Here is a 13058-nt window from a genome sequence, read left to right as displayed (position 1 = left end):
ATCCCAGTGTGTTCTGACATCCAGCACATTCTGACCTCCCAAGCTTGTACAACGTGAATACTTTGAAGTACCACCTGTGGCGATCTGTCTTAGCTGCTTTGTGAAGGAACAGTGGTGTGGAACAGCACACTCCCCTGAGGTCATCCAGTCAGCCGGGGCGTGGCTGCTCCTCAGGTCTGCCCACAGGTCTGCCCACAGGTCTGCTCACAGGTCTGCTCACAGGTCTGTTCACAGGTCTGCCCACAGGTCTGCTCCACAGGTCTGCTCCACAGGTCTGCTCCTGTAGGCAGGGACCAGTGGGAGTCACACTTTGCACAAACTGAGACTAAGATTTGAAACGCTAATTTAACGCCCATATGCGACCCTCGACCCCTGGGGGCTGGCCTGGGTCAGCCATGAGTCCTGGCACCCTGCCGATCAGATCAGGGAGAATTATTGAATTCAGATTAGATGCTCTGTTCTAATCTTTCTGTGCAGACGAGTTTCTTGTTGTTAACGTGGTCTGTTTGCCCCTCTCCCTCTGTGTTATGTCATTTGTCTCCAGCCGTGCACAGAGGTCTTATTCCTGGACATTTTCCACCAATACAGCTCCACGCTGACTCCAGTTCTGCTCCAGATGGTTCAGGACTTGCAAGGTGAGATATTTGCTTTTTGCCTCTGATATTCTGTGGAAGTTATGACCTGTTTGAAAAGAGTTTTGTCTTTGTTTCTTTTGTCTTTCACAGAATACCTTCACACGCAGCTAATTTAATACATGCACAGTCTTGGGTGTGTGTGTGTATGGGGAGTTTTTTATGTGACTTTTTGAGGAATGCAATTTAACTTAGACGGTTGGTGTGTGTACATGGTCAGCAAATCCCCTGAACACAGTATGCAGTACCACTGCAATACCAGTATAACACCAGCGTAGCACCAGCGAAGTACCACTGCAGCGCCAGTATAGTGCCAGTGTAGTACCAGCATAGCACAAGTGTAGTACCGGTGTAGTACCAGTGCAGTTCCAGTGTAGTACCAGAGCAGTACCAGTGTGGTTCCAGTGTAGTACCAGTTACTACCGCTGCACTACCAGTTCAGTTCCAGTGTGGTTCCAGTGCAGTACCAGTCTGCCTTGTCGGCTGAGTTGTAAGTCTGTTTCATTGTGTAGAAAGAGTGGTGTATGAAGGGTGGAGATTCAGGCCAAGAGCATCCCCCACAATTCACCGCAATCCCCCACAATCCACCACTCACGCGTGGCCTGAGTGTCTGTTTGTGTGGCCTGTGTGTTTGGCCTCATTCAGTTGTAAGGAAGGTCTGGGTCATGAAAAAGACACAAACAAGGAATGAAAAGACGTATGTAAGGCAGGTTGTAAGACAGGCTCGTAAGACAGGCTCGTAAGACAGGCTCGTAAGAGAGGTTTGTAAGACAGGCTCGTAAGAGAGGTTTGTAAGACAGGCTCGTAAGAGAGGTTTGTAAGACAGGCTCGTAAGAGAGGTTTGTAAGACAGGTTGGTAAGACAGGCTCGTAAGAGAGGTTTGTAAGAAAGGCTCGTAAGAGAGGTTTGTAAGACAGGCTCGTAAGAGAGGTTTGTAAGACAGGCTCGTAAGAGAGGTTTGTAAGACAGGTTGGTAAGACAGGCTCGTAAGAGAGGTTTGTAAGAGAGGCTCGTAAGAGAGGTTTGTAAGACAGGTTGGTAAGACAGGCTCGTAAGAGAGGTTTGTAAGAGAGGCTCGTAAGAGAGGTTTGTAAGACAGGCTCGTAAGAGAGGTTTGTAAGACAGGCTCGTAAGAGAGGTTTGTAAGACAGGTTGTAAGACAGGCTTGTGAGACAGGCTCGTAAGAGAGGTTTGTAAGACAGGCTCGTAAGAGGTTTGTAAGACAGGCTCGTAAGAGAGGTTTGTAAGACAGGCTCGTAAGAGAGGTTTGTAAGACAGGCTCGTAAGTCACATCTGTCTTTTCATTCTTTGCTGTGAACAGAGCAGCAGCATTGCTGAAGGATGAGAGTTCAGCACAGACAGAAATGACATGTACAGAAATGACATGTACAGAAATGACGTACAGAAATGACATGTACAGAAATGACATGTACAGAAATGACATGTACAGAAATGACGTACAGAAATACAAGTTAATGTAATAAAAATCTTTGCTGCTGGTCTCAGTGTGTTTACAGCAGTAACGTACAACCATATGAAAGAACACAGAGGTGTGTTGGAGCAGTGATGTGTACCAGAGATCAGACACAAGCAACTCTGACATTGTTAACCAGACGTGTTTAGGGTCAGAGGGTTGGGGTCCCAGGGTTATGTTCCCAGAGTTAGGGTCCCAGGGTTAGGGTTAGAGGGTTGGGGTCCCAGGGTTATGTTCCCAGAGTTAGGGTCCCAGGGTTAGGGTCAGAGGGTTGGGGTCCCAGGGTTATGTTCCCAGAGTTAGGGTCCCAGGGTGTTCAGAGGGTTAGAGTGCTAGAGGAGAAGTCTTAGTGGCTGGTTCTGAGATAAATCCGTCTTAAACACCACACTGCCACCCTTTTTGCTGACAGGTGCTGTTTCAGAGGACATGTTGCTAAATGATGTTCAGATCTTTCAGGTGCAATTTAGAAAATAGGACTATAAATAAATGTGTAAAGAAGGGGAGAGAGAGAGAGAGAGAGAGAGAGAGAGAGAGAGAGAGAGAGAGAGAGAGTGTGTGTGTGTGTGTGTGTGTGTGTGTGTGTGTGTGTGTGTGTGTGTACGTACGTGTGTGTGTGTGTGTGTGTGTGTGTGTGTGTGTGTGTGTGTGTGTGTGTGTGTGTGTGTGTGTGTGTGTTGGTAGTGCCAGTTTGTGCACACACCCATAATTACCACCCAGTATATGTATGGTATGTAACAGTGATTGTGATTGGACCTCACAGCAGATGAAGAATATAAAAATAATTCTGCAGAGCAGTGGAGACGCTGTGTGTCCATAGATCTGTGCACACAACTACCTACACTTAACCAGATCACCATTCAGATCACCATTCAGATCAAATAGAGCAGATGTGATTCAGATCAAATAGAGCAGATGTGATTCAGATCAAATAGAGCAGATGTGATTCAGATCAAATAGAGCAGATGTGATTCAGATCAAATAGAGCAAGTGTGATTCAGATCAAATAGAGCAGATGTGATTCAGATCAAATAGAGCAGATGTGATTCAGATCAAATAGAGCAGGTGTGATTCAGATCAAATAGAGCAGGTGTGATTCAGATCAAATAGAGCAGGTGTAATTCAGATCAAATAGAGCAGGTGTGATTCAGATCAAATAGAGCAGATGTGATTCAGATCAAATAGAGCAGGTGTGATTCAGATCAAATAGAGCAGATGTGATTCAGATCAAATAGAGCAGGTGTGATTCAGATCAAATAGAGCAGGTGTGATTCAGATCAAATAGAGCAGCTGTGATTCTCTTATACTTGCAGTTTTAGTTTTACCAAACCAGGAGAATGTATGTAGATGTTGGTTTGGTGTGCTGTGTTGGTTGTGCTGTAGCGTGTGGTGAGGGTCTCAGGACTGATGTCCGTCTGCTTTAGAAGATGTTCAGTTTTACCTACAGCTCAACGCTGGCTGCAGTAACCATGGTAATCTGGACTGTATATGCATTTGGTTGTCTGCTTAGGCTGAATGCTGGAAGGTTTGAAAAAAATTGTACTGACCCTATGGTCTCCCTTTCTCTCTTCCTCTCTCTATCCCCCTGTCCCTCTCTCCCTTCATCCCTTCCTCCCTCTTCTCATCCCTCTCTCCCTCCCACCCACTACTCTCCCCCTGCCTCCTCCTCTCTCTCTCTCTCCCTCCCTCTCCTCATCCCTCTCTCCCCCACCTCCCCCTTCTCTCTCTCTCCCTCCCTCCCCTCTCTCTCTTTCTCTCTCTCCCCCCTCCCTCCCTCCCTCTCTCTCTCTCTCTCTCTCCCTCCCTCCCTCCCTCTCTCTCTCTCTCTCTCTCCCTCTCTCTCTCTCTCTCTCTCTCTCTCTCTCTCTCCCTCCCTCCCTCTCTCTCTCTCTCTCTCTCTCTCTCTCTCTCTCTCTCTCTCTCTCTCTCTCTCTCTCTCTCTCTCTCTCTCTCTCTCTCTCTCTCTCTCTCTCAGGCCCCAGTGATGTGGATGACCCAGTGCAGCTGCTGCTGAAAGATTCAGGTGTGTTCTCCTCTGTTTTCCTTTGTTCTATATTCCTTCTTTCTACCACTCTTTTTGTCTTGATCTGTTTCAGTCTTTCTGAGCCGTATCATGCCTACATACTGCAGCTTGCTGGTCCAGAGAGCAGTCACATCCTGCTGTGTGTGTGTAGCATCTGTCCTGCTGTGCAGTGTAACCCTCACACACACCCTAGTGTTGTGTCTCTCAGTGTGTTCCAGTTCATATAAACCAGAGGAACACCCAAGCCAGCTGGAGAAACTATCATGAAAGTGCAGCGGTTTTTAATGCTAGAAGATGCAGGTTCTGTATAACCCATGTCAAACTGCTGGTGTGTGTGCAGTATACAATGCCATGGGCCTGGCTGCCTACGAGCTGTTCGACAGCGTTGACTTTGACGAGTGGTTCCGTAATCAGCTCCGGGGTGAGCTTCAGGTCCCTCACCACAGGTACGTACCGGTTCTGCACGCCTCAGTCCGATCCTCGTGCTCAGCCGTCCGCTCGGGGAAGCAGCTGTCTGTGATTTAGACCATGACGACAGAGCCCGGCGGCCGGGCGGAGCCCCGTGGGTCCAGGGTCGGTTCGGGCCGCACTTTGTGGTTTTCCTACCTTTGATCCTTCAAGCCGGGAAGTGAGCGTCCCACACAGGTGTGCAGGAAGTGTTCAGCTGAACTCTCGCTCAGAGAAGCTTTCTGTCCTGCAGATGAAAGAGTCTGTGTGTCGGCCGCTCCTGCACGTCCTGCCTCAAACGCCACTCCCCCTGACCTCCCGCCGACCTCCCGACCCTCCGCCTTCTTTGAGTCTTTGTGATGCCGCTCCGTGGAGTCAGAAATCCGCCCGGCGTAGCACCTGGCTGGCGTTCTGCGGGGGCTTAAGGCCCCATTTAGTTTGTGCTAGCAGGATTTTCTCGGTGGAAGGCGATAAGATCAGACGTGGAATAAAGATTGATTGTGCAAAGAGCTGCTATCAGTTCATCTTTCTCCTCCGAGTCTGTTATAGAATAGGCTAGAATAGGTATCACCGTTTCGATAAACTTCTTTCAGGAGAGGTTGGATTATCTTTGCATTGAGAATCAGTGGCATTTAATGTTGCAACAATAGAGGTTTAACATCTTTTTGAATGACGTGGGCAGCACGTCTGCTGGTGACGGTACATGGGTGTTTCAGGATAACCATCAGACGTGTTGGGGGTGTTTCCGCCAGACATGTCAGCCACTCTGGACACCTGGAGCACTGATATTCATGTAGCACTGAAATAATGTGGTACATACCTGCACAGAGTTAATGATGCTTTCTGATCAAGATTCCCCTTTACCTTCTGTGAGGAGCTTCAGACTGTGTGCGGGGGGAATGTGCGCGTGGGGCTTCTGGGTAGTGTAGTCATGGGTGGACATGGAGCTGCACGTGCTCCATGTGCTTCTCTGTGTTGGCAGGTCATTCTGTTCTCTCGTGCACATGTCTGCACCACATTCCTCAAATCTCTCTCCCTCCCTCTCTCTCTCGTTCTTTCTCTCATTCCCCCCTCTCTTCCTCTCTCTCCCTCCCTTTCTCATTCTCTCTCATTCTCTTTCTCTCATTCTCTTGCTCTTTCTCTCTCGTTCTTTCTCTCATTCCCTCTCTCTCACTCGCTCTCCCTCCCTCTCTCATTCGCTCGTTCTCATTCTCTCTCTCTCTCTTGTTTCCCCTCTCCTTCACTCTCAACATCCATTATTTTCTCTCTGTTTGTCAGTCCAGTTTGCCACTGAGGTTGTGAATGTTGATGTAATCCTGTACAGTGAGATGATCTGGCGTCAGTGTGTGTCTGTGTCTGTGTGTGTTTGAATGTGTGTGTGCGTGCATGTATGCATGCATGTTTGTGTGTGTGTTACTATTTGGATTTGGATGTTAATACACAGAGAGGGATGTGTACACAGACCCACGCCTACACAGACCCGCCCCTTACACAGATCCGCCCCTACAGACCCGCCCCTTACACAGACCCATCCCTTACACAGACCTGCCCCTACACAGACCTGCCCCTACACAGACCCACCCCTTCTGAGCTTGTGTTTGGTGGTAATGTCACAATCAACTTTGTTTGTTTAATTCATATCTCATGTGGTTAACTCAAGATTAGTTAAGTGGCAAATTTTAATACTGATTGAATGAACAAAATATATTTTTCAGGAATACATTTCCAGTTCAGTTATTTAGCATCCATTTCAGCAGTACTGGGTTGATTTTATTTCTTCCTCTACTGGACCCTATGCTCCTCAGTGTAATGACCACCTGATGAAGTTTCACTTAATATTTAAATTAAATTCGGCTTTCAGTCCATTTAATTAGAATATGCTGAACCCCTCTGCTAACTGTTGATGAATATGCATGATTGGTGAGTTGGTTTGTTTACATGCAGATCATAATATTTACTTATTTCAGAAGCATTAGAGCAAACACTTTTCCCAGTATGTAAATGTATTCAAGTGGGCTCATATGATTGGCAGCTCAGCTCAGTTGCAGTGTTGTCTCTTCCTGCACTGTGACCTTTATAATGAAGGTGATGAGGGTCTGCTTGGCTCTACTTATGTTGACCATCTCTAGCAGGTTTAACACTTCCTCTCCCCTGCCAGAGGGGGCGGGGCCTTGTTTAGGGGAGCCTTGCCAGAGGGGGCGGGGCCTTGTTTAGGGGAGCCCTGCCAGTGGGGCAGGGCCCTGTTTAGGGGAGCCCTGCCAGAGGGGGCGGGGCCCTGTTTAGGGGAGCCCTGCCAGAGGGGGCGGGGCCCTGTTTAGGGGAGCCCTGCCAGAGGGGGTGGGGCATAAGGGCTTGTTGACTTCCCTCCTCTATGTGATACGAGTCCCCTGAGCCTCGTCCTGCTTTCTGTAGCTTTATCCTCCATCTTTATCTGTCTTTATCTCTCTTTATCTGTCTTTATCTGTCTTTATCTCTCTTTATCTCTCTCACTCTGCTTCTGTTTCTTTCTCTCTCCATCTCACTCTCTTTCTCTGTGACTCTCTCTATGGAGGACGACGACTGAATCTGTCTCTTTCCTGCTGGTTTGTCAGAGTGCAGAGGTCAGTTTGCGTGTTGTCGTGGCGATGCCTGCACCCGTCTGAAGCAGAGCGTCTGAGCGTGTGCGGGGAGGGCGGGCCGTGTGACAGCTGACACATCAGTCCAGACTGGGAGTTCATTCTCTTCTCCAACGTGTGCTGAAGCCAGTACTCATTAGCAGTGACCCGGACCGCACGTCCTCGGGCTTGTGAGGAGGCGGCGTGGTCCTGACCGTCTGAGGTTGTGTTCAGTGGTGCGGTGCCTGTCCCTCCCTGAGAGAGGACAGGGAACACTGGCCATCAGGACACTCACACCAGTCTCACTTCTCATGTTTCCTCTGTGTAAAGCCTAACAGGGAAATTATTCATTAAAATGATGAACTATAACAAAGGGAAAGAATTCGGTACCCTTTGTAATTTGGGTTATTTTATATTTCTACAGTTGCTAAACATTATAGATAAACCTGATCACTAATCTAACTCTCACTGTCCTCTCTTCCTCTTTCTACTCCTCTCTTACTCTGTCTTTCTTTCCCTCTCTCTAATTCATTCTCTCCCCCCCCCCTCTCTCTCTCTCTCTCTCTCTCTCTCTCTGTCTGCATTATTCTCAGGTATAAGGTGATCAGGCGAAGGGTCATCTGGCTGATTGGCCAGTGGATCTCGGTGAAGTTTAAATCAGAATTGCGCCCCCTGCTGTATGAGGCCGTCCTCAGCCTCTTACAGGATCCTGATCTTGTGGTGAGTGACTCACCTGACACATGACTGTCTCACACAAACACTTAGCTGTGTCACGGCAACAGCAGAACATAAAGAAACTGTAAAGTAAATAAACTGTAAAGAAACCTTATGTTCCATTGTTTACATATTGGCTGGGGTGTGGTAGGGGGTGGGGCGGGGGTGTGCTCTTTTGAGCTTAGCTTCCTGATTGGGTGCTACTGAAGCCCATTACATCGAGTACACATGAAATCAGTCCGGCTTGTTCTGCCTTGACCTCCTTTACTCCCCTCCACTCACATCTGGGTGATGATGGGCTGGGATGGGGGGGTGGGGGGGTGGGCTGGGGGTGGAGCCTCCAGGATCTGTGTTCGCCTTCCCACTGCTTCTTATAGCAGTTATGATTGTAGGTTATTTGCTTGTGACAAAACCCATCACATGTATTGATGCAATGGTGCCCAGCAGTGGTTCAGTCACACGTGTCGAGGCAGTGGTGCCCAGCTGTGGTTCCGTCACACGTCGAGGCAGTGGTGCCCAGCTGTGGTTCAGTCACACGTGTCGAGACAGTAGTGCCCAGCTGTGGTTCAGTCACACGTGTCGAGGCAGTGGTGCCCAGCTGTGGTTCCGTCACACGTCGAGGCAGTGGTGCCTAGCTGTGGTTCAGTCACACGTGTTGAGGCAGTGGTGCCCAGCTGTGGTTCCGTCACACGTCGAGGCAGTGGTGCCTAGCTGTGGTTAAGTCACACGTGTCGAGGCAGTGGTGCCCAGCTGTGGTTCAGTCACACGTGTCGAGGCAGTGGTGCCCAGCTGTGGTTCAGTCACACGTGTCGAGACAGTGGTGCCCAGCTGTGGTTCAGTCACACGTGTCGATACAGTGGTGCCCAGCTGTGGTTCAGTCACACGTGTCGAGACAGTGGTGCCCAGCTGTGGTTCAGTCACACGTGTCGAGGCAGTGGTGCCCAGCTGTGGTTCAGTCACACGTGTCGAGGCAGTGGTGCCCAGCTGTGGTTCAGTCACACGTGTCGAGACAGTGGTGCCCAGCTGTGGTTCAGTCACACGTGTCGAGACAGTAGTGCCCAGCTGTGGTTCAGTCACACGTGTCGAGACAGTGGTGACCAGCTGTGGTTCAGTCACACGTGTCGAGACAGTGGTGACCAGCTGTGGTTCAGTCACACGTGTCGAGGCAGTGGTGCCTAGCTGTGGTTCAGTCACACGTGTCGAGGCAGTGGTGCCCAGCTGTGGTTCCGTCACACGTCGAGGCAGTGGTGCCTAGCTGTGGTTAAGTCACACGTGTCGAGGCAGTGGTGCCCAGCTGTGGTTCAGTCACACGTGTCGAGGCAGTGGTGCCCAGCTGTGGTTCAGTCACACGTGTCGAGACAGTGGTGCCCAGCTGTGGTTCAGTCACACATGTCGAGACAGTGGTGCCCAGCTGTGGTTCAGTCACACGTGTCGAGACAGTGGTGCCCAGCTGTGGTTCAGTCACACGTGTCGAGGCAGTGGTGCCCAGCTGTGGTTCAGTCACACGTGTCGAGGCAGTGGTGCCCAGCTGTGGTTCAGTCACACGTGTCGAGACAGTGGTGCCCAGCTGTGGTTCAGTCACACGTGTCGAGACAGTGGTGCCCAGCTGTGGTTCAGTCACACGTGTCGAGACAGTGGTGCCCAGCTGTGGTTCAGTCACACGTCTCGAGACAGTGGTGACCAGCTGTGGTTCAGTCACACGTGTCGAGACAGTGGTGACCAGCTGTGGTTCAGTCACACGTGTCGAGGCAGTGGTGACCAGCTGTGGTTCAGTCACACGTGTCGAGGCAGTGGTGCCTAGCTGTGGTTCAGTCACACATGTCGAGGCAGTGGTGCCCAGCTGTGGTTCCGTCACACGTCGAGGCAGTGGTGCCTAGCTGTGGTTAAGTCACACGTGTCGAGGCAGTGGTGCCCAGCTGTGGTTCAGTCACACGTGTCGAGGCAGTGGTGCCCAGCTGTGGTTCAGTCACACGTGTCGAGACAGTGGTGCCCAGCTGTGGTTCAGTCACACGTGTCGAGACAGTGGTGCCCAGCTGTGGTTCAGTCACACGTGTCGAGACAGTGGTGCCCAGCTGTGGTTCAGTCACACGTGTCGAGACAGTGGTGCTCAGCTGTGGTTCAGTCACACGTGTCGAGGCAGTGGTGCCCAGCTGTGGTTCAGTCACACGTGTCGAGGCAGTGGTGCCCAGCTGTGGTTCAGTCACACGTGTCGAGGCAGTGGTGCCCAGCTGTGGTTCAGTCACACGTGTCGAGACAGTGGTGCCCAGCTGTGGTTCAGTCACACGTGTCGAGACAGTGGTGACCAGCTGTGGTTCAGTCACACGTGTCGAGACAGTGGTGCCCAGCTGTGGTTCAGTCACACGTGTCGAGGCAGTGGTGCCCAGCTGTGGTTCAGTCACACGTGTCGAGGCAGTGGTGCCCAGCTGTGGTTCAGTCACACGTGTCGAGGCAGTGGTGCCCAGCTGTGGTTCAGTCACACGTGTCGAGGCAGTGGTGCCCAGCTGTGGTTCAGTCACACGTGTCGAGGCAGTGGTGCCCAGCTGTGGTTCAGTCACACGTGTCGAGGCAGTGGTGCCCAGCTGTGGTTCATTCACACGTGTCGAGGCAGTGGTGCCCAGCTGTGGTTCAGTCACACGTGTCGAGGCAGTGGTGCCCAGCTGTGGTTCAGTCACACGTGTCGAGGCAGTGGTGCCCAGCTGTGGTTCATTCACACGTGTCGAGGCAGTGGTGCCCAGCTGTGGTTCAGTCACACGTGTCGAGGCAGTGGTGCCCAGCTGTGGTTCATTCACACGTGTCGAGGCAGTGGTGCCCAGCTGTGGTTCAGTCACACGTGTCGAGACAGTGGTGCCCAGCTGTGGTTCAGTCACACGTGTCGAGGCAGTGGTGCCCAGCTGTGGTTCAGTCACACGTGTCGAGACAGTGGTGCCCAGCTGTGGTTCAGTCACACGTGTCGAGACAGTGGTGACCAGCTGTGGTTCAGTCACACGTGTCGAGACAGTGGTGCCCAGCTGTGGTTCAGTCACACATGTCGAGGCAGTGGTGCCCAGCTGTGGTTCCGTCACACGTCGAGGCAGTGGTGCCTAGCTGTGGTTAAGTCACACGTGTCGAGGCAGTGGTGCCCAGCTGTGGTTCAGTCACACGTGTCGAGACAGTGGTGCCCAGCTGTGGTTCAGTCACACGTGTCGAGACAGTGGTTCCCAGCTGTGGTTCAGTCACACGTGTCGAGACAGTGGTGCCCAGCTGTGGTTCAGTCACACGTCTCGAGACAGTGGTGACCAGCTGTGGTTCTGTCACACGTGTCGAGACAGTGGTGCCCAGCTGTGGTTCTGTCACACGTGTCGAGACAGTGATGCCCAGCTGTGGTTCAGTCACACGTGTCGAGACAGTGGTGACCAGCTGTGGTTCAGTCACATGTGTCGAGGCAGTGGTGCCTAGCTGTGGTTCAGTCACACGTGTCGAGGCAGTGGTGCCCAGCTGTGGTTCCGTCACACGTCGAGGCAGTGGTGCCCAGCTGTGGTTCAGTCACACGTGTCGAGACAGTGGTGCCCAGCTGTGGTTCAGTCACACGTGTCGAGACAGTGGTGCCCAGCTGTGGTTCAGTCACACGTGTCGAGACAGTGGTGCCCAGCTGTGGTTCAGTCACACGTGTCGAGACAGTGGTGCCCAGCTGTGGTTCAGTCACACGTCTCGAGACAGTGGTGACCAGCTGTGGTTCTGTCACACGTGTCGAGACAGTGGTGCCCAGCTGTGGTTCTGTCACACGTGTCGAGACAGTGATGCCCAGCTGTGGTTCAGTCACACGTGTCGAGACAGTGGTGACCAGCTGTGGTTCAGTCACATGTGTCGAGGCAGTGGTGCCTAGCTGTGGTTCAGTCACACGTGTCGAGGCAGTGGTGCCCAGCTGTGGTTCCGTCACACGTCGAGGCAGTGGTGCCCAGCTGTGGTTCAGTCACACGTGTCGAGACAGTGGTGCCCAGCTGTGGTTCAGTCACACGTGTCGAGACAGTGGTGCCCAGCTGTGGTTCAGTCACACGTGTCGAGACAGTGGTGCCCAGCTGTGGTTCAGTCACACGTGTCGAGGCAGTGGTGCCCAGCTGTGGTTCAGTCACACGTGTCGAGGCAGTGGTGCCCAGCTGTGGTTCAGTCACACGTGTCGAGGCAGTGGTGCCCAGCTGTGGTTCAGTCACACGTGTCGAGACAGTGGTGCCCAGCTGTGGTTCAGTCACACGTGTCGAGACAGTGGTGACCAGCTGTGGTTCAGTCACACGTGTCGAGACAGTGGTGCCCAGCTGTGGTTCAGTCACACGTGTCGAGGCAGTGGTGCCCAGCTGTGGTTCAGTCACACGTGTCGAGGCAGTGGTGCCCAGCTGTGGTTCAGTCACACGTGTCGAGGCAGTGGTGCCCAGCTGTGGTTCAGTCACACGTGTCGAGGCAGTGGTGCCCAGCTGTGGTTCAGTCACACGTGTCGAAACAGTGGTGCCCAGCTGTGGTTCAGTCACACGTGTCGAGACAGTGGTGCCCAGCTGTGGTTCAGTCACACGTGTCGAGACAGTGGTGCCCAGCTGTGGTTCATTCACACGTGTCGAGACAGTGGTGCCCAGCTGTGGTTCAGTCACACGTGTCGAGGCAGTGGTGCCCAGCTGTGGTTCATTCACACGTGTCGAGGCAGTGGTGCCCAGCTGTGGTTCAGTCACACGTGTCGAGACAGTGGTGCCCAGCTGTGGTTCAGTCACACGTGTCGAGGCAGTGGTGCCCAGCTGTGGTTCAGTCACACGTGTCGAGACAGTGGTGCCCAGCTGTGGTTCAGTCACACGTGTCGAGACAGTGGTGACCAGCTGTGGTTCAGTCACACGTGTCGAGACAGTGGTGCCCAGCTGTGGTTCAGTCACACATGTCGAGGCAGTGGTGCCCAGCTGTGGTTCCGTCACACGTCGAGGCAGTGGTGCCTAGCTGTGGTTAAGTCACACGTGTCGAGGCAGTGGTGCCCAGCTGTGGTTCAGTCACACGTGTCGAGACAGTGGTGCCCAGCTGTGGTTCAGTCACACGTGTCGAGACAGTGGTGCCCAGCTGTGGTTCAGTCACACGTGTCGAGACAGTGGTGCCCAGCTGTGGTTCAGTCACACGTCTCGAGACAGTGGTGACCAGCTGTGGTTCTGTCACACGTGTCGAGACAGTGG

The 13058-nt window shown here is 52.3% G+C and overlaps 1 protein-coding gene across 3 annotated transcripts in view; it reads left to right on the top strand.

The window, feature by feature from the left end:
• ipo11 (importin 11) overlaps nt 1-13058 on the top strand; it is a 105623-nt gene that overhangs the window by 32037 nt on the left and 60528 nt on the right. For all 3 annotated transcript variants that reach the window (XM_077003271.1, XM_077003272.1, XM_077003270.1), the window contains 4 exons: nt 545-635; nt 4079-4126; nt 4467-4572; nt 7761-7887. In XM_077003271.1, the coding sequence (XP_076859386.1) occupies nt 545-635; nt 4079-4126; nt 4467-4572; nt 7761-7887 (372 nt within the window). The remainder of the gene's footprint in view (nt 1-544; nt 636-4078; nt 4127-4466; nt 4573-7760; nt 7888-13058) is intronic.

Source organism: Brachyhypopomus gauderio, chromosome 4 (genome assembly GCF_052324685.1).
Source record: "Brachyhypopomus gauderio isolate BG-103 chromosome 4, BGAUD_0.2, whole genome shotgun sequence".
Lineage (NCBI taxonomy): Eukaryota > Metazoa > Chordata > Actinopteri > Gymnotiformes > Hypopomidae > Brachyhypopomus > Brachyhypopomus gauderio.
Note: the sequence above shows the minus strand (reverse complement) of the source record. Positions and strands in the feature narration are given on the sequence as shown.